Below are 25,706 nucleotides of genomic sequence, written 5' to 3' on the forward strand. Positions count from 1 at the left end.
TGTCAGTCTGCTTTTTATTTTATTTATAAATGCCCTTACCCTTCCAGACACATTCAGTCCTCTGCTTCTGTTAATATCCTGGAGGAGAACTGACAGATGGGCAGAAAGGTTTTACTTTGTCTCCCAGAACCAAAGTCAGGCTGAAGGGAACACTCATGGACAGTTCTGGGGTTAACTCAACTTACTTTTAAAATTAAAATGAATAATATTCTCACTAATTGCAATTGCTGGGGGGACTTTTACTATACTTGCATCCTTCATTATAAATCTGAATGACTGTTTCACTTTTCTAAGCATCTGGAATCAGCAGGCCCTTTACAAGGACTGCTTTCAGTGCCAGTGGAGTACAAGCAGTAACACTGTTGACCAGACGAGGGCAGCATTGCTTTAGTGTTGGTCTTATCAGAAATGCAATCATTATCAAAAAGTATAAAGTTTATTTCCAGGATCATTTTAAATACAGCACATTACCCTTCACTAACATGAGAGCGTGTCTACAGACTAGTCTTCAAGCAATATTTGGTTTTATTGTGCTTGGGAACATATCCAAGGTTTATTTACTGATTTGATATATGAAACCCATTCCTATTTCTGTGATATCTACTGAATATTTTCAACGCTGAAAAAGGTCAATGAGATACTTGTGAATTATAATGTCAGATGTCAACCCTGTTGTGTCCAATAATTAATCAAATCTTGCCATTTCATGTTCTGAATTGTATGTAAAACAGGAGTTGGTCCCTGGTGTCTCTGAAGGATGTTTCAATTTTTTGAATGAGAATTAAATTAAATCCATATGCACTCTGGGTACGCCAGTTCTTCTAGTTACCCAACAGCTTAAATTCCAGAGTAACAAGCTTTTTATTTATTATTTGTTCCATAGTGTGTTCTAGTGATGGGCGTTCCGGCTCTTTTTGTGAGCCGGCTCGTTTGACTCAGCTCACTGAAAAGAGACAGCTCTTTTGGCTCCCACACGGCTCTTTAAAAAATAAATGTTTTAACTATGACTTTGACTATGATAGGTGTGAAAACAATTCTAATTAAATTATTCATACTCTACACTACACTACATACTCTACCTTAACCACAATGCATTGATTTGTTATGGCTCTCCTCCGAGTTTCGACTACTCGTCTGACTGTGTGTGTGTGAGTTGGCTCGGCCCTCCCTCATGCAGTATAATTGGTTGACACCGCGTGTATGATTGACAGTAACAGAATGTGAGGCTGATCAGACAGTCGAAACGAATGTGTGTTTAGGCTTATATAATTAATATCATTCATTATTACATAATCATTTAATTTCTATAGGCTATATTAGTAATCCATTAAAAATAGAGTTGGCTCTTCAGATATGCGAGCCAGCTCCCGACGTTCACCTACAATTCTCATTTGCGAACGACCCATCACTAGTGTGTTCTGTATCCTTACCATCTCAGTGTAATGCCCTCTGATCAGAATGTCTCCTAGCAACACACCTCTGATTGCGTGGGAAGCACCAGCGGTTGATAATAGCCTTTTCCAATGTAGGTCACTGCTGTGCTGCATCAATGCGACTAAATATGAGATAACAAAAAGATGATGCTCCACTAAAGATTAAATGTACCAACGTTCTTGGGAGGTCCGTGATTACAGGTCTAACCCATGGCATGGCATTCACTAATTTACATATTATTACATGGCTCAAATCCCAATGCATGTCAGCTCGAGTGTGTGTGTGTATGTTTGTCTTCTATTCAGTTTCAAGATTAAAACTATTGTGAAAGTGTCTTTCTTGTGTCCCTCAACACAACCTCCATGGGTAGCCTAGGCCTTGTGAGCACCTCCTGATAAGAATAACATGATTCCCACTTCAACCACCGTGCAGCCCCCAGCCCTCTATTCTTACACGTCTAAAAAAGGACGTCTGTGGTTGTAATTTGGGGTTCTGATTGAGAGTTCAGGCTCCATCTATGAAAGAAAATAGATATCCCTGTGTTACTGTTGTTTTCAAATGTAGAATGTAGAAGGAAAGACACACTTTTATTTATAGAAGCTCCTAATGCTTCAAACTAATGATTTTTCAAATCAAAGCGGTCGAAAGAATCCATAATGTTAACGTCTACGTGGCTGGTTAAACTTGTGGAATCTAATCCATCATGATAACACAAAGATAGAACTGTGATAGTCCAGTGGGCAGTATTTGTAGTCAATTCTGTACTCTACAGTAATTAGCTTTCTGTGTCCGACACCAGAGAAGATCAGTAGCTATCAAAGCTGGCAGGGTAGCCCACGTGTGGTTGTCAACAAGGTGTCACCTTATTGTTCTTATCGGAGGTCAAGCTTGGAAAGAGAAGAAAAAATATGTGTAACAAGCCTACTTGTGAAACAACTATAATTCACTTGATCGCCTACAATACATATCACTGCATGACCCCGCCAATATAAGTGATAAATATAAATTACACTCAATAACCTTCATCGTACAGTGAACGACTCAAATACAGCAAGTCAGTTGCATGACTCAGTGATGTAATTAAGGGGCCGATGGCGTATGTTTGCAGTTCACTTGATAAATGACAATCACTGAACTAATTTGTTTGCTGAAAGCAATTTTGGCCTTTTGGACTTCACCCGCATTATGAGCGGATAACAGGGTACTCCACACAGCAGGTGTGCTCTTGCATTGAACAGCAGCCTTCACACTGTGGTTCAATCTGTCCTTTCCCGGTCAGCTACACCACTGACTGGGCAAGCGTAACATCTATGGCAGGCTACCGCAATACCAATGACTGCCAAAACAGTAACCACATCTGTTTGATCTCCGTCTCATACGAGAGAATCTCTGTTCTGGCTTGTATGTTAAGCAAAGGGTACACAAATTCTGTTGCCAACTTTTAGTTGCCAATGCGATTTAACGATGTAACAATGTTTTTTACTTTAGGCCTAGTTCCAATGTTGACGGCTTTGATCCTTTTCCCCTGATCAGTGAATCTGCTTTACATAACATACACTTTCAGCATGACAGGGTCAGTTGCAGGCTGTCGGTAAAAATATTTATAATTTAAATTGGTATGAAACGGCTGTTGCCTTATATGCTACAATGCATATCCTGTTTTGTGTTTTATTATGTTCAAAAACTCCATTGGTTATAGATTATGGCAGCAATATTTTAATTGAGGTAAGAGAAACGATGAAACTTCTATTTTAGTTTTAGCATAATACTGGAGTGTAAAATGGAGTCAGAGACCTGTGACTGACATAGGATAAGTGGTCTGGAAACGTTAGCAGTAAATCAGACAGCACTTATTTAAGCATCACACACCTGTCATTTGAATTCAGAAGTTAAGAGACACAGTTTTTCTGACTGTATGTCATACGACAGTCTAAGGATACAGATGTAACGTCTTCTCTGCCTTGCAACTGCAGTGAACTAAGATTGTAATTGTTCATTAGTGCTTACAGGCACAGCATGGGTGAATGTGTACCTCTCTTCATGCTACTACTGTACTCCTGTCCACTCCTTACCTCTCCAGAATGTCTCTCCTGTAGCCTACCCCCAACTGAGACCCCACATGAAAGTAAGGACTTCTGGAATATGGGAGGAAATGGGCCAGCTAAAATGGAAGCATCATTCTCAAATCATGAACCGGTTTATATTCATGAGGACACCATGATGGCACAGCAAGCAATAAGGGTACACTGAGGGTTTGAGAGAATGGGCAGAATAGTTAGTTCAGTGACAACATCTGCAGCTACAGTGTTTTTATCTTTGATGTCCAAGAAACTTGACAACGAACCATTTGACAATGTTTAATTTTGTTTCCTGGAGTAGGCATAATCCTTAAAATGGAATTGACCTAAAAATATGTGAACGAGTCAAAAGTTTATTTTCCAAATACGGCATCAGCTGAACTTGACTCAACTCTACGTGCTGTGTTTCGTTTTCCACTACACTGGTCGTCATTAACCTGATTCGCCAGATGGTTTGTTACACATAACCTCTGGGAAATCGTCCTGGTAAACTGTTTGGAAAAGAGAAAGCAATTAAAAGAAATACTTGGCAGGTGATTGGATGAACCATCTGTATGGAAGCAAATAAGTGACATGATGTTTTGAATTTTAAAAGGCATTAAATACTTAATATTGAAATATAAACATCACCAATTTCATAGTATCTAAATATTTTACTTTGAAAACCATACCTGAATACCTTTAAATTCAGGTATGAATTCAACTCTTTAAAATTGAAATATGAATTTATTTCAATGTAAAAAAAAAATCTGATCCCCAAAATGAAATTAAATCATTTTTGGGATCTGAAATGTACGGTTCGAATTTGAGCAACCTGAATTTCCGAACCTTTAATTTCTCTGCACAAATTCACCTGTTGCATTGACTTTATATTCTCGCGGCGCAATTTTTTTAATTCTCTTTCGGTGTGGACACAGCAGTAGGCAACAAAGAACATCTGCACCTCCTCAATTGACCAAGGCTTGGTTTTATGAGTTGCCATTTAATCATGTCGTCTAGTGAATGGAAACATTGCCGAACATTGAAAACATTATAGACCGTTATAAAGTAGCTTGGCTACTCAAAAATGTGGGTTTGTGCAGGATGTCCGGTGTTGCGATTCTCTCTGACCTATCAGCAGTCTGCAGTGTTTTCACGTCATCTTTTTCTTTGAATTAAGATGAAACCCTCGGGGTACCAGGTAGGCACCAGATCGAAAACATAAAAGACGGGTCTATAAGGTATCGTGGAAAAGGGCCAAAAAAGGCTCTTACAGTATCCAGTGTGATATATGTAGGCTCATCAAGATATCTCTATTTATTTGTGATATACTGGTTGTGACTGATCATATTCACATTCTCAACCATGGACTTATGGACACCGTCATGTTTCATTGAGCACAGAAACATTAAAAGACAGCAGAGCACTTTTGAGGCATCCAAGCACACGGAAGTGTGTCAAGTAGAATAGAATATATGCACAATATTATTTTGGACAGATGTGACAAACGACATTGAGCCTGTGCGTGTTGTAAATAACTTTCCTCCAGAAGAGAGGAGCATCTCGCAGCTATTGCATGTAAAGCCTGTGGAAATCCTCTCAATTCAGTTATGCATTTCCCTGTGCCGCGAGAGTAGAGCAGGAAGGATGTAACCTCACAAATCACAGAAAGCCTATTGAAACAGATTCCTGTTGTGTAATACTGCTGTCGGTGAATCGCTCCTTCTTCGAGCCTTTTCAATTGCGAGGCTGGATATTGAGTGCGTGGCTGAGTGTCCTTGATAACCGAATTACTCAACTGATCAAACCTTGATGCCAACATGAAAAAATAAATGAGATATCATAGCTGTATAATGGACAGGCCTGTGCCAATGCTTCTGGCTGCATCCACAGTGCGTCCTTTAGGCCTACTATTCTTTTAGTCCAACACAGTACCTAAGGTGAATACAGGTAAAGTGGGACACTTTCACAAAAATGGCTTTGTACGTCACTTTTTGCAATGAATGCATGGCCATATAAATAGATTGATACCTTTATGAAGCCTTTAAGTCTCCATAAGGAAAAAACATGAAAATCCAAACACAGGAAGCCTGACCCTTCTTTGACCCTCTGCTGACCAAACCCCAACATTTGTTTCATGTGATATTGGTAAAGTGGGACACCTATACTATCAAAGTGGGACATCTTTACTGTCTATTTAAGTATTCAATTTAAGTATTTAAAAAATATATATTATGGTGGGATACTATTAGAGGTCCCATGACATGAAAATGTCACTTCTATTTATCTTATATTTAACATAAATATGAGTTCCCCTAGCCTGCCTATGGTCCCCCAGTGGCTAGAAATTTTGATAGGTGTAAAACAAGCCCTGGGTATTCTTTGCTTTTGAAAAATGAAAGCTCAAACGGTTTTGAAAATCTTCTCCTTATGTCGTCCTAAGAGGGAAGGTTCCCTCCCCTTTCTCTGCCTTGCCCGCCCAGAGAATCTGTCCCGCCCATGAGAAACTGAGCTACGACCGTGTGAGTGCGATATCGTTTTTTCCTCGAGAGACATCATGGCTTGCAAACAAACAAAGCATAGCAGTTGATCAGTGTTTGGATGTACAAATGTAAATCCATCCAAATGTACAGTATTTTTTACTTCCTTCATCCGAGCCTATGAAGAACCAATTTAATTTTCTCTGGAAATGCGCCGACACAACTTCCTAAAGTTTTGTATGTCTGCGGCAAACATTTCAGCGAAGACTGTTTCCTCCACTTGGGGTAATACAAAGCTGGCTGTCTGAAATTAAAGTCTGGATCAGTACCAACTCTCCTTGGTCCAGCTACAAACCTCGGACAAGTAAGTCAACTAACTAATCATTTTGTTGCTTTACTGTATATGGTTACCTAGTTTGCCCCACCTCTCTCCTCCTCCTTACCATTTAAAGCTACAGACGGCACGTCCTGAGGAAAGCTCATTGTGGGACTGCTCATAGTGCCTGTAATTCTGCACCAAGGCTGAATTTTGGGAAAGAGACTTCAGATACAGTATTGGGGGACAACTAAGGCCTATATAAAAGCATCCAAAAACAGCATGTCTGGGGACCTTTAAGTATAACACTTAATTCCTTTACTCTAAATAAAGAATCTGAGGCTACTTTAATCTACTCTACTCACTGTACTTATTCAACATTCTCCTGCCCTTAGCTTCTCTTTCTCGTTCCTCATCTTCCTCCCTGTCTGTTTAACCATTCTATCCTGAAATAAGTTTTTAACTGTTTTACATTATACTGATAACAACAAATGGGGACATAAACCCCCTTTAAACGACTTGAGTGGCTGTTCCACTTTACCAGTAACACCCTGTCCCAGTTTACCAGAAACACCCTGTACCAGTGTTGCCACAGTTACTTTGAAAAAGTAACTTAGTTACGTTACAGTTACTTGATTTTAAAAGTAACTTAGTTACTTTACAAGTTACTTGATTTTAAAAGTAACTAAGTTAGATTACAAGTTACTTTATTAGTTACATTCAGCAGCTGCCTCAACATAAAAATAGGTGCGTTCGACTTCATGCAGCGCCGCCGGTGCTGCATGAAGTCGAACACACCTATTGACAACCGTCTCTATAAGTTTGACTGTGCAGTGCTGCGACTCCAAATGTTTCTTCAAATTTGACATCGTGTTTTTGTAGCTTGATAGCACTTTGTCGCCACCAGCACAGAGTGTACGACGAACCTTGATATTTCCATCTTTAGCTGACAAATACTCAAAATAGTGATTGTATTTTCAGGTTTTAATGGGCGGAGCCAAAAAACTACCTATCTACGTCATTTCGACCTATCTATGTCAGATCACTGAATGGCTCCTCCTGCTGTACTGTTATTGTAGCTTAGCTAGCTAGCTTCAGGATGTCTCCCACCACCCGCAACTGCATCTTCCCTGATGCAAGAACTCCAGCTGCGCTGCAATGCCATTTAAGTTCCCTATTAATAATGAAAGGAAAAATAGGTGGATAGATTTTGTGAAGAGCCACGCTCATGGAAAGCTTCGGATAAACTTCAACGGACGGTTTATATAACCTACATTCAGTTACTCAGCTGGTACGATGCAAAGACAAAGGAATTAATACATAAAACACTCACAGACTGCAGGTAGGTCTGTTCTGATATCTGCAATTGATTTAGCTAGTTGTTTCTGTGGTTGCTACATTCAATAAATTAGAGGGGACGGAGCTTCAGCTCCTTCAGGCGACACGCCCTCCCAGTCTTAAACAGAGAAGACTGCAGATTTTCTCACGATTTCAAAACCTAATTTAACATACTTCTCTGTGTTTTTTATCTTTAGAATTTGGATGGGTAGTTAACAACACATTCTTCTGTGGTGTGATTAACTTAAAACTCATTTTAAGTTCTGCTTTACGTACTGAGGATGCATCAGAGGCTTTCTCGATTGCTAACACACAAAAATTGTATGTGTAAGCCATCCTCACAAAACCATTTTGCCAAATCCCAGCAGAAAGACCATGTACCCCAGTCTTTAAACACAATTGACCCTGTTTGACTAATTTCTCAGGTTCATTCACACTTCTTTGCAAAAGTATAAACACACTTCTCACTTTAAGACACAATCACCATTATGTCATTCAGAAAACAGCACAAGCGCAATTCAAACACCCTTAACAACCAATTATCCATGTGTAAGCACACATATATATAATATACTCAACAAGCAATCAGGGGTTTGTAATGAATACAAAGGTACACAGTACACATTCAAGAAATGTGTCTTAGCAATTGAGAAAAACTGTAAGTTTTTGTGTTCGCTTGCAGTGCATCTGTCTGTCTTAATCAGTCTGTCTTCGTTCATTTTCGTTCTTTCGTTATTCGAGTAACCAGAATCGGAAAATAATAATAATCTATCTATAATTCCAGGAATCTGTGTGTGTGTGTGTGCCACCAATTGATAGCAAACCTTGCATTTGTATTATTTATAAAAACATTCTGTGTTGGAAAAGCAATTCATCAGGTAGACAGATAACAGGCTCGGCTTCAACTTAAATAAATAAAAGTAATTATATTTACATTTAGTCATTTAGCAGACGCTCTTATCCAGAGTGACTTACAGTAAGTAAAGGGACATTCCCCCCGAGGCAAGTAGGGTGAAGTGCCTTGCCCAAGGACACAACGTCATTTTACGTTACTGTGCATTTGCTAAAAGTTTATTGACCAGTCTCTAAATCCACATGCCTCTATCCTCCATATTGGAAACAATGTTTTAGAATGTATTGGGTAATGTGTTAGTTAGTAGCCTATATTTAAAACACTGTCAGGTAAACGTAGATGTGTTTTGAGGGTGTATGGTTTAAAAAAATAAATTAAAGGTCTATCTATAAGGTTCTCAACCAAGGTGTTTTACTTTGGTCAGTCAGGCATGGCCTTTCATTGATGTGGTGGACGAGCTGTCATAGTCCGCCGAGTATGTTACTGTAAAAGAGAACGTAGTTTCAGTGATAGATCACGTGGCCAGGAACAACGGCACTCTTTTCTTACCATAGTTGTTTGCCGTGGTGTAGGCCTACCTGGAACCATTTGATCCATGCAACTTCCCAGGCTGCTTTTTTTTTTCCCTAACCGCTCAGCCATCTGACTCCCTGAAATAACACAGATACCTCCCCGATACCTTGTTGTGACGGAGCGTGGCTACGTCTGTTACATACCCGTCACAATAGCCTGTGCAAAAAAAGATGATCATAGTGTCAGGTTGGTAAAAATTCCATGGGAAGCACCATACAGTTTTTCTTGCAGTCTCTTTCCGTGTTTTTGGAATACTGTTATAGTTCTTTGTAGCCTATTTGTTTGATCTGTTTCTAATCTTTACTCAACATACTGAAACCAACAACCACCCCACAATATTTAGTGTTTCTCAGATACACTTAAGGAAAATGACGTCCAGAGGCTAATTAAAGTGTGAGCTTTGGGGAAAAAGGTAAATCTATGACAAAGACGTCAAATGATAGATGCCACACAGTTTTTCTCCTCAGGCAAACACCCACACTAAGTGTTGACAGTAGAATGAAAGAGGGCTGAGACTGCGTCATTCCCGCCACCTGGGGCTTGCACAACAAACAACCCTCGCAAACCCAGCTTAATAGCAGAGGCCATGAGAGCTGTAAAAATGCTAACAAAACATACAGTTTCGAATAGAAAAAGACCTATGGGACGCTGAAGGTTAAATAGGACATTTTTACTGCAGCTCTGAGACTAGGAGTTACGGTGCCATGAAAAAGGGTTTTCATAGGGTTATGAAAGTAAGTTCCAGTTACAAGTTCAGAAATATAATAATAGTCCATTTGCTTCCACAGCTAGATTTCTCACTGTTGGATTAGACAAAGAAAGCTGCACCCAGAACCGAGTTCTCCAAAACTATACCTGAATTGTGTGCTTTTCCAGATGCAGTAGAGAGGCTTTTTATCTTCAAAATAGCATTGAAGTGCACACTGTCTACAGTAGCCATAGCAACCCAGGGGAGAGGCATATAAAAGGCCATATTCTCCAAAAAGGCAGGAGTGTTATGTGCTTTAAGCCACTCTGTTTTCAAGGCTCCTGGCAGGAAGATCTCTTTCTGGGAGCTAATAGGATTAGCTAGCATTTATCAATCAAGATTTCCAACAGCATGTGCCATAAGCTCCACTGATAGGTTTCATTTGAGACGTATAGCTATTGTGTAATCCACCGAGACTCAAAGTAACCTAATTTATTTTGCAGCTCGGTAAAACGCATAAATCAATTTGATGCTGACAAGCTACAGATAAAGCATTGACTTAACATTGTAAATACCAATCAATTTCTATTAAAACCAAACATGGGGTGTTCAAATGTGACAAACACGTCATTGTCTACCAAGTGCTGGAATGCACTTCTAGTCACGCTGATTAGACTGTTGTTCAAAGGGATGCTGTGGTAATCAGAGCAACACAACTGAAGTGGGCAGCCTCACCACTTCCTGAATGGCCATTTGCTGACTGTGATTTGGAATGTGTCCCATTGTGTCCAATGGTGTGCATACCTGATGTGAGGTGGATTCCAGAGAGATCTCAGGCTTCAGCCCCACAGAATTATGACAATGCAGGGGACACGACATTATGAGATCATAACTAAACCTTTTGATGGAACTTAGTGTTGTATTACTGAGAGAAGTATATTACTGTGTGTAGTGAAGGATTCATAATCTATGTGTCTATTCCAATATGTAATGATGGTATTCAATGACACAAATCTGTGTTCTAGAAAGAGTGGTCTGGAGTCGCAGAGGTCCGATAATATCAGCTTTAATGCAGCAGTTGGAAATCAACAAGTACAGAGCTCTGGGGTTGTCTAAGTTTCCCTACCCGCAACAGAGTTTTGGGCTGGTTCACGAAGTCCAACTGGCTATCTTTCCCTGCCCCAGCATATCATATACAATGCAATTGAAAACACAAGTATCAAAAAAGGGTTGAGCTTGTTCTCTCGTGCGTCAGGGAGTTATTCTTGCCTACGTGTCCCACCTGCTCTGGTGCCGTCTCCACCCAGATTCAAGGTTGTTTCTGAAAATGAATAGATAGAGACACAAAGAACAGCCTGCTTCCCACACTCAGTGTGAGACCCTATGTTTAAGCCTGAGCACACTTCTAAGTTTCATAACTTTAATAAGCACAATGCATAACTTTAATAAGCACAACATATTCTTTAATCCCTCTTTTGATCTCTGAAAACACCAGAGATCAATCAACATAGCCCGGACCAACCACCGCCTCCTCGTCCTGGTCAGCCAGCCCCAGCAACGGCATTTGGAACCCCGTCTTTGGGTTCTCCACAGCTGAGCCAATGATCTGGTTGCACAGGGACCTGATACATGGGATAGAGCAACAATCATGTTGATATTGATATAGCCCACTCTTAAGTAAAATAGCGGAAACCTTCTTAGTCCAGTACTATTCTAGTGTGGTCAAGCAGTATCACTCTTGACCTAGTCGCAACCCTCTTTTCTGGACTCTCACATTCGTAGCAATAGCAAACGGTTCACTGCCCCTCCTGGCCCTTCTCCACCAACTCCTGGAACGTATGACTGGATTCTGGAGCAGCACAACACATGCTCCAGTGGTACCACGTACTTCCTTTCCCCAGCACCCTTAGGGCGTGCAAGGTTCTCTCGATGACCTTGAATGGTCCTGTCCATAAATGTACAACAGGCTTCCCCGAACATCTGATGATGTATTGGGGCAGGTGGGACAGGGTCTTCAAGGGGAAGGGGGGGGCAGACCACTCATAGGTCTGATGAGGCATAGGGGCAGATGGGGCAGGGTCTCCAGGGGAATGGGGCCTTAGAACAGGGGTTAGGTAGTCCTAACCCCTGTTCGTCCTGAAGCAGAAAAGAGTTACAGTCCCAGCATCACCTTATCTCCCATGATCAAGCAGTAACTGAGTCAAATGAGATGCGAACAGTAAGGTGTGACAACAAACCCAAATTAAAAAAATATCCCATTACCGATTACACAATGTTGACATACAAATCAACAATAATGATGAGACTATGCAGCGTTATGGCCAAGTGGTGAGGATACACTGGACACAGTGGGAAAACCCTAATGATGTTATAGGGGAAAACCCACCGTCACTCCAGAGTGGACATTCGACATCCATGTATCCACGGCAGACCTGGACATGCTCACAGGCCCCCTTCACCACATACATACAACTTTAGCCAAGCTTTTAGAATTGCAATAAAATAAAATAAATTCGAAACAAATAGAAAAACCAGAAATTAGACAGGATATTTTAAAGTTTTCATAAGATCCCTCCTTTCATTGATAACTTTAATCAATACCCAATCTCCTCGTTTGACTCCTCCACTCTTTGGTTTACTGCTTCACCTGGAACAGAATTTAGCAGAAGACATCTCTTTTCTAGTTAGCATTTTTTATAAAATTGGTTAACCATTTGCCTCTTCATCATGCTATGTGAAAGGTTTAAGTTGTGGTATTACATATGATCTCCAATAAATCAATTCAAATGGTGTTATGCATCTGGTATAGGACTGGGAAAGACTTCAATTCACATAGTAAACATACTGTATCTATAATTACCAGGCAGTATTGACCCTTCAGTTTTCTTATTGTTGAGCAAACACTTGTAACAGCATCTAATAAGACCATACATCATCATTTGATATTCAACTCCTATTAGTCATGCCTAGAAATGACAATCTGTTTCTTTGTTCCCTTCTTTAGAAAATCAACTGTTAGTCTAATTTCTTTCTCTCCAAAAAACCTTTTCTGTCTTTTAAAACAGTTAAGTTTAAGACCAATATTGTTTTAGATTCAGCTCTTTTTATCAAATATATGATCAAAGCAATTTTCATTATGCCAAACCAGAATCCGTATGCTTCTTAAATGAAATATAAACCAAATCATGTTCTTAATGTAGCTATTAACCAAACATTTTTCCCAACTATATTTTCTATAAAGGTCAGATAGGTAGAACTTCATAACTCGTTTTGCTGCAGTTCAAAATGAGCCAATTAGCTCAAACCATCATAACCACAATTTATCAGACTTGATGAGTCTTCCCAAATTATTTCAGAACTGAATGTTATAATAACCCTCTTCATAATACAACATTATCAAAGCCTAACTGTTTATCCCAAACAGTATGCCAGGCTCTGATAAAACTCTCAAATAAAACTTAAAACCAAATTATAATTAAACTCCAAATAAAAGTACATTTAGTTATTTTCTCTTTCTCATTTTTAACCAAATTAAATCTAATCAGAATCAGAATCAAAAAGGGATTTATTCGCCATGAAAGTTTGCACAGACAAGGAATTTGCTTTGGCAGGAAGGTGCATACAATAAACATATACCTAAAATTTAAATATGTGGACTAACTATACTAAGGATACATAAACTAGCAGTACTAAGTGGGATTAGAATAGAATTAAATATACAATAAAATATAAGTTGCCGTAAATTACAATATAAAAATACAAAAATACAAATATAAAAAAAAAATACAAATGTACAAGATACCATGTTGTAATGCAGTGCAAAAAACAGAGTGTTTTAAGCAAGAAGTCATTTGAGTCAGTGTGGTCCCTTGGCCTTGTTGAAGAGGCCAACAGCAGAATGGAAGAAACTGTTTTTGTGGCGTGAGGTATTGGTCCTGATAGACCGCAGCCTTCTGCCGGAGGGGAGTGACTGAAACAGGGAGTGTCCAGGGTGGGAGGAGTCGGCCACAATCTTCCTCGCTCGCCTCAGGGCCTCGAGGTGTGCAGGTCCTCGAGGGTAGGCAGATTGCAGCCAATCACCTTCTCAGCAGTACGGATGATACGCTGCAGTCTGCTCTTGTCCTTGGCAGTGGCAGCAGCGTACCAGACGGTGATGGAGGAGGTGAGGATGGACTCAATGATGGCTGAGTAGAAGTGCACCATCATTGTCTTTGGCAGGTTGAACTTCTTCAGCTGCAGAAGGAAGTACATCCTCTGTTGTGCTTTCTTGATGAGGGAGCTGATGTTCAGTTCCCACTTGAGGTCCTGGGAGAGGATAGTGCCCAGGAAGCGGAAGGACTCCACAGTGTTGACTGGGGAGTCACACAGGGTGATGGGGGTGAGTGGGGCTGTGTTCCTCCTGAAGTCCACAATCATCTCCACTGTCTTAAGAGCATTGAGCTCTAAGTTGTTCTGGCTGCACCAGGTCACCAGGTTGGCCGCTTCCCACCTATAATCAGACTCGTCTCCACCAGAGATGAGCCCAATAAGGGTGGTGTCGTCCGCAAACTTCAGGAGTTTGACGGACGGATGACTGGAGGTACAACTGTTGGTGTACAGGGAGAAGAGCAAAGGAGAAAGGACGCAGCCCTGAGGTGATCCGGTGCTGATGGACCGGGAGTCAGACTTGTGTTCCCAGCTTAACGCACTGCTTCCTGTCAGACAGGAAGTCTGTGATCCACCTGCAGGTGGAATAAGGCACGTTCAGCTGGGAGAGCTTGTCCTGAAGCAGGGCGGGGATGATGGTATTGAAGGCAGAGCTAAAGTCCACAAACAGGATCCTGGCATAGGATGCTGGGGAGTCCAGGTGCTGTAGGGTGAAGTGGAGGGCCATGTTAACTGCATCATCCACAGACTTGTTGGCTCTGTAGGCAAACTGCAGGGGGTCCAGTAGAGGGTCAGTGATGGATTTAAGGTGTGCCAGCACCAGGCGCTCGAAAGACTTCATTACCACAGAGGTCAGGGCGACGGGTCTGTAGTCATTATGTCCTGTTGGCCTTGGCTTTTTGGGCACAGGGATGATGGTGGAGGACTTGAGACAGGCTGGCACATGGCATGTCTCAAGGGAGGTGTTGAAGATGTAGGTAAACACCGGAGACAGCTGGTCAGCGCAGTGCTTGAGGGTGGCTGGAGAGACAGAGTCCGGCCCAGCTGCTTTGCGGGGATTCTGCCTCTTGAAAAGTCTGTTAACTTCACCCTCCTGAATGGAGAGAGTCGTCACTGTAGAGGGGGGGAGGTGGGAGGCCTCCTGGGTGGGAAGGGGTAGTTCAAGACTGTCCAATTGTCTTTCAAATCTGCAGTAGAACTCATTCAGGTCGTTGGCCAGGCGGGAGTCGTTAGTGGAGTGGGGGGCTCTGGGCTTGTAGTTGGTAATTTGCCTGAGCCCTCTCCAGATACCTTTATCAAAACTCTTAAAAACCCTAGATTTTACTATTTTGACTTAAAATGTTATCCCATATACCTTCAAAGTATATTCATAGTTTCCTCTTCAAAACATCAGTGTTTAAACTAATCATCTCTTCACATCCACAAAACGTTCATGTTTTATTTCATAACCTTCCATGATCCTCTCTAAACCAATCCTTTATGTAACTTTCCAATTGCTTCCTCATAATTTTTCACATACATTTCCTCAAACCATTCTTTGACCAACACAGCTGTTTAGCGTTTACCGTCTATTCACTTAATTTTGCTCTAGTATAACTCTTCCAATTGTATTAGAACCCCACCTTTCTCCACTCTCCTCGGGATTTCTTTAACTTCTTGGTCAAAGGAAAAAACACACCACACTCCTCTCTATTTTTATTAAACTCAATCTGACTCCACACAAATAGACAGTGTTCAGGGATTCTAACCCTTGGAGAGGACTCTAACCTCCCCTTGGACAAAGACAACGAGTTCAGGGACTCTAACCCCTGGAGAGGACTCTAAGCTCCCCTTGGACAAAGACAACGAGTTTAGGGACTCTAACGCCTGGAGAGGACTCTAACCTCCCCTTGGACAAAGACAACGAGTTTAGGGACTCTAACCCCTGGAGAGGACTCTAACCTCCCCTTGGACAAAGACAACGAGTTCAGGGACTCTAACCCTTGGAGAGGACTCTAACCTCCCCTTGGACAAAGACAACGAGTTCAGGGACTCTAACCCTTGGAGAGGACTCTAACCTCCCCTTGGACAAAGACAACGAGTTCAGGGACTCTAACCCTTGGAGAGGACTCTAACCTCCCCTTGGACAAAGACAACGAGTTCAGGGACTCTAACCCTTGGAGAGGACTCTAACCTCCCCTTGGACAAAGACAAAAAAACGGTTGATTTCCCACCACTGTTGGTTTGACTAGGTACGATGAAACATAGTAATCGTCTAAATTTGGTTCTCAGTTCCGAATAGCAGTACTTTGAATTAACAGGTGTCTGCTTACCTTTTTTTTAATGTTGAGGCGCCTCTGACGATTACGTCTGCCTCCTCGTACCGGTGTATGGGTCTCTCTCCCGATCTGTCGGTCGGGCCGGAACCCTCTGGACTCCCTCTTTTCAGCGTCGGGGTCACCATTTGAAGGATTTAAAGTCTGTGTGTCTATTCCAATATGTAATGATGGTATTCAATGACACAAATCTGTGTTCTAGAAAGAGTGGTCTGGAGTCGCAGAGGTCCGATAATATCAGCTTTAATGCAGCAGTTGGAAATCAACAAGTACAGAGCTCTGGGGTTGTCTAAGTTTCCCTACCCGCAACAGAGTTTGGGCTGGTTCACGAAGTCCAACTGGCTATCTTTCCCTGCCCCAGCATATCATATACAATGCAATTGAAAACACAAGTATCAAAAAAGGGTTGAACTTGTTCTCTCGTGCGTCAGGGAGTTGTTCTTGCCTACGCGTCCCACCTGCTCGGGTGCCATCTCCACCCAGATTCAAGGTTGTTTCTGAAAATGAAGAGATAGAGACACAAAGAACAGCCTGCTTCCCACACTCAGTGTGAGACCCTATGTTTAAGCCTGAGCACACTTCTAAGTTTCATAACTTTAATAAGCACAATGCATAACTTTAATAAGCACAATATATTCTTTAGTAGGCTACACACGGCAATAATGTTTATCACGCAAAATCCCTTCCGATAAAAAATATGGCTATGGTAGTTTAGTGGTAGTTTGTTTACTAGACTATGCAATTCCATACAGGGTTCACAGCTAGTTCAACGCTTCCCTCCGACTGAGACCTACTCTTTCTGATAATCCAGTACTGCTGCTGTCAGTTAAGTAGACAGACAGTTGCTTCTCACACTTTAATCAAGGTAGGAAACACAGTGGTGGCTCCATGGAACGATGCAAACATTTGCATACTGCTGAAAGTCAAATCAAATGAGACCACAACATGTTTAAAAAAACATACATTTGCAAAGTTTATTCAGAAGTCAGTAGTGAATTGTGAAGAGGGGCGGTCATTGTTACTTAAATCCAAGGTTACAGCACATACTATACAATGATTAAGTGGGAAGGAGTAAGTGGTGTGCACTCCAAAAACACAATCTGACAAGTAAAATCAATGACAGGCATGCTTTCCTTACTGTCCCTGTCATTTCAAAAACTAAGAAGCCCTTTTTTGGGATATAAATGCCAAGCAACCTTTTGTCATGTTAATACAGAAAACATCATGAGAAAAGCCACAGAGAAAAAAAATACAATAAAATCATATATACAAACCTCTGTACATAGTGGGAATATGGATTAAAAAAAAGAAGGAAAAAAGATATAACCATTTGAAATAAAATAAGACTATCAGTGTGCTCTCATGTCTTTTAGAGACGGTGTGACCACAACGTCAGGCCTATTGCAGGTTGTGGGAGGAAGGCGTGTCGATGACACGTTCAGGGATGTTTGCAACACATTCCTGTGGGAAACGTCACCCCACTGGAGGCAATGGTAGAATCAGAGGACAGGGGCTGCAGTGAGGTATTCATCTTGTCAGACCGCTTGTGTGTGCGTGTGTTTGTGTGTGTGTGAAGAAGAGAGGTCGGTCTCTGAAAGGCCAGTGTCTTTGCTCATTGCACAATTCCTGAATCAATGGACGCCTGTTTCCTGGTGGTCTTGGGTGGGGGTGGAGGGGGGGTCTTGCTGGGCAGCGGTGGAGGCAGATGCTGTTGAGTAGGGGTGGAGAGAAAATTGACAAAATCAACGCTAATCCACTGGTAAGAAAGCACAGAAGCCTGACTCACTGTTCTGGAAGGCAAAAGTTCTGAAGTTCTGACTTCCTGATGGGTGAGGACGAGAAACGTCTCCCAGCGTCTCATGCGGTTTCCCCCCAAACACGACAACGTCTTTGTTCCTGAGTCAAGGACTAAGATCCTGCCTGCTGTCAGTCTAGCGCAGGAACATCTGCTTGTACTAAATCACTGTCTGGTCTCCGCATGCCTGTTACTCACACCAGCCCACTCTACTACCTGTCTGGTGGCTGTGACAGAGGATAAATAAGATTAGTTAACAGAGAGGCACGGGGAGGGGAGCCTCGGCTGCCGTGGCGAGGAGCTTCCGATGAATGAGCGGAGGTGGGGAGTGCACCTGATGGATGTGAAAGGTAAAGTAATCATCGAATCAATCACGTCCCTGAAGGAGAGAGGGTGAGAGAGTAAATAATGGCTGAGGGGCGTCGCCATGGCTGACCGTCTCCTCCGCTGGTGGGGCCAGAGACGGCCGCAGCACACACACGTATCTGACACTCGCTCAGTCAGTCAGTCTCACAGCGTCCCTGCCCGGAGGAGGGTGTCAGGTTTAGCGTGGGCCTAACGGGGCATCGTTAAGGAGCTGCGGCTTCCGTTCTGGTCCGTTCCGTTCATACCTACCCTGTGATGTGGCGGGGGTGGGGGCGGCGTCGAGGGGCTGGCTGAGTCCTGATTATCTTGCAGGTTCCCGTAGTCGGCAGTGCTGCCCTTCACTGGTAGGGGGGGTGGGGTCTCGCCTTTACAGCCCGTGCCGTTGAGCTCCACAGCTGGGGAAGGTTGGGGGGGAGGGGGGGCATTGATCAGAAGAAGTGCTGAACAACTCTACTGTAACATTTTACACCAGAGGCATTTTGATAGCCAGCCTGTTTACAGAGTGTGTTGCTGTCCTGTGAGACACTGTGCTTGAAGCTGAACAGGCCTACACAGACAGCTAGTTAGATAGACAGGTGGTGAGGTCCAGGTAAGTGTGTGTTTGTGCAGAGGCTACTTACTGGAGCCTGTGTGCAGGCTGAAGGAGATCTTGTTCCTGGGGGTGATGGGCGGGGGGCCGGCAGCAGAGGAGGAGGAGGGGGGTCCGGGAGACACAGAGAGGCGGCGCTCCACCCCTTGCAGGTTGAGCACCTGGCTCTTTGGTCTTTGGGGCCTCAGGGGGCTGATCTGTGGAGAAACACCCCCCCACACAAACACCCCCCCCCACACACACACAACCACACACAACCAACCACACACACACACACACACAAACCACACACACACACAGTGAGCAGCAGGACTATATTAGTCATTTTGGAGTAGTGACAGAAGACAAATAAATGACACATTGAGTCAATAGAACATCTCCTTCAGGGATGTATCATACAAAAAACTAATTGTGTGTAAGCTGAAATATAACAAGGGAGAGATCAATAAAAAAACTTTAAGGGAAAATTGCTTTCTTGCTCATTGACTTTGCCCGTCTCATTTCTCCCTGAGCATGCAAATATGAAGCCAGCTACTTGTGTTAGCAGAAGCGGGTCCCGTTTCACAAAGAACCATGATGGCTCGCAATAACTATATTTGTTGTCACCGATCATTGATGGTGTACTAGACTTTATTTATCCATGCCTCTGTAGTGTGACTCACTCCTAACAAAACATTCTCTGGAGATGTTTTCATCCAATGCAGATGTTAAGATTGATATAGCCTAACTCCCCATCCCCCCATTCAGATCAGTCATAGCTGTATAAACACTTAATTGTTTAAGTCACCAGTCACCAGGAAGCCAGAGGGCCAATCAGAGGGCAGCCGGGTGGATCCACCTGCAGGGATAACCCCACCCAGGGCCCCGTTCTGATCCCTATCTTAATTCCATTAACCATGCCTTAATCCCTCTGGGAGGGAGAGCTTTGATGCTCCACACTTGGGCAGGAGAGGAGGGAGGAGGAGGGAGGAGGAGGGGGAGGAGACTTGGAGACAGGCAGAGGAGAGGGCAAGAGAGGAGGGAGGAGGAGGGGGAGGAGACATGGAGACAGGCAGAGAGGAGAGGGGAGGAGAGGAGGGAGGAGGAGGGGGAGGAGACAGGCAGAGAGGAGAGGGGAGGAGAGGAGGGAGGAGGAGGGGGAGGAGACAGGCAGAGAGGAGAGGGGAGGAGAGGAGGGAGGAGGAGGGGGAGGAGACATGGAGACAGGCACAGAGGAGAGGGGAGGAGGGAGGAGGAGGGGGAGGAGACATGGAGACAGGCAGAGAGGAGAGGGGAGGAGAGGAGGGAGGAGGAGGGGGAGGAGACATGGAGACAGGCAGAGAGGAGAGGGGAGGAGAGGAGGCAGGAGGAGGGGGAGGAGACATGGAGACAGGCAGAGGAGAGGGCAGGAGAGGAGGGAGGAGGAGGAGACATGGAGACAGGCAGAGAGGAGAGGGGAGGAGAGGAGGGAGGAGACAGGCAGAGAGGAGAGGGGAGGAGGGGGAGGAGACATGGAGACAGGCAGAGAGGAGAGGGGAGGAGGAGGAGGGGGAGGAGACATGGAGACAGGCAGAGAGGAGAGGGGAGGAGAGGAGGGAGGAGGAGGAGACAGGCAGAGAGGAGAGGGCAGGAGAGGAGGGAGGAGGAGGGGGAGGAGACATGGAGACAGGCAGAGAGGAGAGGGGAGGAGAGGAGGGAGGAGGAGACATGGAGACAGGCAGAGAGGAGAGGGGAGGAGAGGAGGGAGGAGGAGGGGGAGGAGACATGGAGACAGGCAGAGGAGAGGGCAAGAGAGGAGGGAGGAGGAGGAGGAGGGGGAGGAGACATGGAGACAGGCAGAGAGGAGAGGGGAGGAGAGGAGGGAGGAGGAGGAGACATGGAGACAGGCAGAGAGGAGAGGGGAGGAGAGGAGGAGGTGGAGGAGACATGGAGACAGGCAGAGAGGAGAGGGGAGGGAGGAGGAGGGGGAGGAGACATGGAGACAGGCACAGAGGAGAGGGGAGGAGGGAGGAGGAGGGGGAGGAGACATGGAGACAGGCAGAGAGGAGAGGGGAGGAAAGGAGGGAGGAGGAGGGGGAGGAGACATGGAGACAGGCAGAGAGGAGGGCAGGAGAGGAGGGAGGAGGAGGGGGAGGAGACATGGAGACAGGCAGAGAGGAGAGGGGAGGAGAGGAGGGAGGAGACAGGCAGAGAGGAGAGGGGAGGAGACATGGAGACAGGCAGAGAGGAGAGGGGAGGAGGAGGAGGGGGAGGAGACATGGAGACAGGCAGAGAGGAGAGGGGAGGAGAGGAGGGAGGAGGGGGAGGAGACAGGCAGAGAGGAGAGGGGAGGAGGGGGAGGAGACATGGAGACAGGCAGAGAGGAGAGGGGAGGAGGAGGAGGGGGAGGAGACATGGAGACAGGCAGAGAGGAGAGGGGAGGAGAGGAGGGAGGAGGAGGAGACAGGCAGAGAGGAGAGGGCAGGAGAGGAGGGAGGAGGAGGGGGAGGAGACATGGAGACAGGCAGAGAGGAGAGGGGAGGAGAGGAGGGAGGAGGAGACATGGAGACAGGCAGAGAGGAGAGGGGAGGAGAGGAGGGAGGAGGAGGGGGAGGAGACATGGAGACAGGCAGAGAGGAGAGGGGAGGAGAGGAGGGAGAGGAGACATGGAGACAGGCAAAGAGGAGAGGGGAGGAGAGGAGAGAGGAGGAGGGGGAGGAGACATGGAGACAGGCAGAGAGGAGAGGGGAGGAGAGGAGGGAGGAGGGGGAGGAGACATGGAGACAGGCAGAGAGGAGGAGAGGAGGGAGGAGGAGGGGGAGGAGACATGGAGACAGACAGAGGAGAGGGCAGGAGAGGAGGGAGGAGGAGGGGGAGGATACATGGAGACAGGCAGAGAGGAGAGGGGAGGAGAGGAGGGAGGAGGAGGGGGAGGAGACATGGAGACAGGCAGAGAGGAGAGGGGAGGAGAGGAGGGAGGAGGAGACATGGAGACAGGCAGAGAGGAGAGTGGAGGAGAGGAGGGAGGAGACAGGCAGAGAGGAGAGGGCAAGAGAGGAGGGAGGAGGAGGGGGAGGAGACATGGAGACAGGCAGAGAGGAGAGGGGAGGAGAGGAGGGAGGAGGAGGGGGAGGAGACATGGAGACAGGCAGAGAGGAGAGGGCAGGAGAGGAGGGAGGAAGAGGGGGAGGAGACATGGAGACAGGCAGAGAGGAGAGGGGAGGAGAGGAGGGAGGAGGAGGGGGAGGAGACAGACAGAGAGGAGAGGGGAGGAGAGGAGGGAGGAGGAGGGGGAGGAGACAGGCAGAGACAAGAGGGCAAGAGGAGAGAGGAGGAGGGGGAGGAGACTTGTAGACAGGCAGAGAGGAGAGGGGAGGAAGGGGACGGAGGGAGGGAGCGGAGGACGGGATGAAGCGAAATGAAAGGAAGAGGGTGGAAGGAGAAGCGAGGAGGAGAGAGGAGGAGGAGGTGTAGGGAGGATTTCAGGATGGGAGGGTTTCTCACCGTCTCTGACAGTATGACGGCTTCGGCCGGCTGCAAGGAGATGTCGGTGGTTTTCAGATCCTTGTCGAAGATCTCCTGGTGCTTGCTGTTCCTCTTCTCCTTCTTCCTGTCCTTCCGGTCTCTCTCGGGCTCGTCGCGGTCCAGCTTGTCCTGGGATTTGGTGTGCAGCTTCTTTGGCAGGAGGGGCTCTAGGGTAAAACTGGGGTGGGGGGACATGTGAGTGTGTGTGGGGTGGGTGGGTGTAAGAAGTACACATTATGTCATGGATTAATTCTTCCTGCTGGTAACCAGGCGTTGGGGGTGGAGTCAATTATGTTTCAATGGAACAATTTGGATAAAAATAAAAGCTTCCAATATTGAAGCAGCAGTTTGGATCCTTAAAGGCAGGGTTGGTCATGTTGTGGAGATGTATTTTTGTCATATTTGCTGACATAAACTTCAGATCCTGATTGCAACCAATAAATCTTAAGGTTTGACAGTCCAACTACCTGCAGTAGTCAGGCAGCTCAGCGCGTTCATGACTTTGGGGGGGTTGGATAGTTTGGTCAGAATCCTTTCGAACTCGAGCCAAAATTGCCTGGTTGGTAAAACTTAGCGACCCTGCCTTTAAGGTTGTGTAGAATGGTGGGCCTGAACGTCTCTGGCTGCAGGTGTGGTGTCTCAGGGGGGTGTCAGGTGGGGGGCTTACCCATCAGAACCAGGTCTGGAGGGGGAGTTGTCAGAGGAGATGGAGGTGACGGAGGCCACAGACAGGGGTCTCTGGGAGGAGGGCATGGTGAAGGAGCGCACCATGGAGCGAGGACGACTCCCCCGACGCTCGTCCGCCGACGGCTGCCAACACACACACACACAAAGTGAGAAATCATGTTAAACCCTTAACAGTTTCTCACAGAAACCTGTCATTCCATCCACCACATACACCTACAGCTCATTTAATCCTCAACTAAAAAACTGACATCCTATATCCAGTCTATTTAGTGCCTAAGACCCACACCTAACATAGGTCCTATGTCCCTGGCCAGTTTGTCCTGCCTAACCCTGGTTCCCTACCCATGTCCCAGAACAGCCCTTCCAGGGCCATATTCATCCCAGCCAGCCATGGATTATGAATTTATAACATGTCAATTCTGATTTTTGGTCCCCAAAAAAGAAATAATTTCATTTTCAGCCGAAAACCTTTGCAGACCAAAATTTCGGTGCATCCCTACAAAAATTTACAGTTTTGAAGACACTAAAACTGTTGTTTCAGTCAATGAAGACAGGATTTTCAATTCTTTTCAAAATGTTCCTGGCTCACAGCTGGGAAATCATTTGATGAATCTTGTTACTGGTATAAATTTGAAGGGCACTGCCGCATGGAGAAGGCCTGGTCAGGGGGCTTGGTCAGGACGTCTGAGTAATGAAAGCCATCTTCAGTTAGCCTTTGTGTCCAAATGTGTCCTTTGAAATGCTCACTCTTTCTAAACATCTATGGGTGGGTGGCTCATTACGATGCCCAGATAAGACCTGGTTTCTTCTCTCTGAAAGGTCACACCGTGGCCTCAAAATCTAAGACCTCTGGCATGTTCCTGTGTGGCGACAGATAGCTAAAAGCTAGGCTAAACATAAGCAAAGGCGGTAGAGAAGCTATGGGATTTCGACACCGGGATTCCCCTCTCACACACAGATGACTCAGGGAGCCCCACTCCCTATTTAGAGGATTAAAGCACAGGGGAAAGTATTAGGAGGAGAGCTGGGAGCGATGGGGAGAACATGACTAGCCTAGCCCTTCATCAGTAACCATCTCTTTTAATTGTAAATCACTGTGAATATTTTTACACACAAAACAAGAGGATGGGGCTGTTCAATTGGATGCAATTTTTGTTGATATTGGTGGTGGAGTAAGCTGTATGGAACTGGAGGGATGAGCTGTGTGTGTGGGGGGGGGTGGTCTTACCAAGGTCTTGACTCCATATTGTTTCTCCACCTTCTCGCGGAGCTGCTTGAAGCATGCCTCCAGGCGGTCGTGGAATGGCCTCAAGGCCTCCGTGACCTTCTCCCCATGGATACGCACCCCTTCCGCCAGGTTGGGGATCTGAAACACACACACACAGGCTCATCACATCCAACGAACCACAGAAGAAAAGCTGAATTCCATGTTGACATACTTGAGATGGCACAACATCACTACAGATCCCACAACCACGGAGTCTTACCACTGGACACAAAACAAAGCCCAAGAGTGTGTGTGTGCGTGTGTGTGAGCGTACGTATTTCTGCCAACCCCTAGCCGGTCGGAAAATAAACTGTCTTCATTATAAAAAAGGCATTTGCAAATGCCTGGTTGCCATGGTCACTTCATCCCCCGACAACTGCCCCCTCTCAGGAGTCAGTGAGATGGTTCTCTTGGATTCCAGGGACTTATTTAGATGGAGAGGACACACAGGGACACAAACACACTAATAAACAGATGTGGGGATTACATGATGAACAAGTACACACGTCTGAGGCTACAGAGGATCCAGGCTAGTCGTGTCGTCTAGCATTAGAGCGGCTAAACAACACGACGCAACAGAGTACCTGAAACTCCAGAAACCAGGTCATTAGGGAACACACTGCTGGTGTCTATCTGAGGTCACTCTCCTAACTATATCTGACAAGAGGAGGTTGGGGGGTGTAGAGAGTTTGTTTCTCTGCAGAGTGTAAATACAGATAAACCTGTGAAAATTCTGGAAGCTTTTAGAATTCAATGGTCTGTTGGTCTGTTTTCGACCAAGAAGCTGAAAAATACCACAACAAGTAGTATGAAGTATCAAGACAGAAATTACCCTTAGAAGTCCTGCTCAGAGTAAATATGAACGATGCTCTTGTGCTGCTCTTTGCGTTACTCCAGTAAAAACGAAGACAGATCTCATTACAAAAGATGTTGCATGAGCCTCTGCAGTACACTCTGCCCCCGGCATCTCAAGAGCACAGGGCTTTTTATGACAAAGGTATCTGCAGCCAAAAGCAGCTGGAGGGAGGGATTTGCTCTGAGCTCAAGAAATTGTGTGTGAAGAATCTGGCATAGAGGGAGAGGGGGTGAGAGCGAGACAAAGAGAGGGAAAAACTGAAAAAAGAAATCGAGAAGTAGAAAGAGCAGAGACAAATCAGAAATTGAGGCAGAAATAGAGACAAACCAAGATATATATTTTGAGAGAGAGAGAGAATGTGTTTGTTAACTTCCTGTAGTCCTATATTTTCTCCTCTGCCTGCTGCTCCCTAAGTTACTGACTGGTCTGGCTTCACTCTGTTACCCAGCCAGGATAGACAGAG

General features: G+C 45.1%; 1 protein-coding gene across 1 annotated transcript in view; it reads right to left on the reverse strand.

Moving 5' to 3' along the window:
• Window positions 1-17,148: 17,148 nt before the first annotated feature.
• The window catches only part of dock1 (dedicator of cytokinesis 1), a 208,916-nt gene continuing 200,358 nt past the window's right edge, over window positions 17,149-25,706 (reverse strand). The window contains exons 47-52 of the mRNA XM_067244751.1: window positions 24,349-24,486; window positions 23,101-23,243; window positions 22,413-22,611; window positions 18,982-19,147; window positions 18,611-18,756; window positions 17,149-17,908 (exon numbers count right to left, since the gene is read on the reverse strand). Coding sequence (XP_067100852.1) covers window positions 17,813-17,908; window positions 18,611-18,756; window positions 18,982-19,147; window positions 22,413-22,611; window positions 23,101-23,243; window positions 24,349-24,486 — 888 coding nt within the window. The 3' untranslated portion in view covers window positions 17,149-17,812. The remainder of the gene's footprint in view (window positions 17,909-18,610; window positions 18,757-18,981; window positions 19,148-22,412; window positions 22,612-23,100; window positions 23,244-24,348; window positions 24,487-25,706) is intronic.

The sequence above is a fragment of the Osmerus mordax genome, chromosome 10, assembly GCF_038355195.1.
Source record: "Osmerus mordax isolate fOsmMor3 chromosome 10, fOsmMor3.pri, whole genome shotgun sequence".
Taxonomy (NCBI): Eukaryota; Metazoa; Chordata; class Actinopteri; order Osmeriformes; family Osmeridae; genus Osmerus; species Osmerus mordax.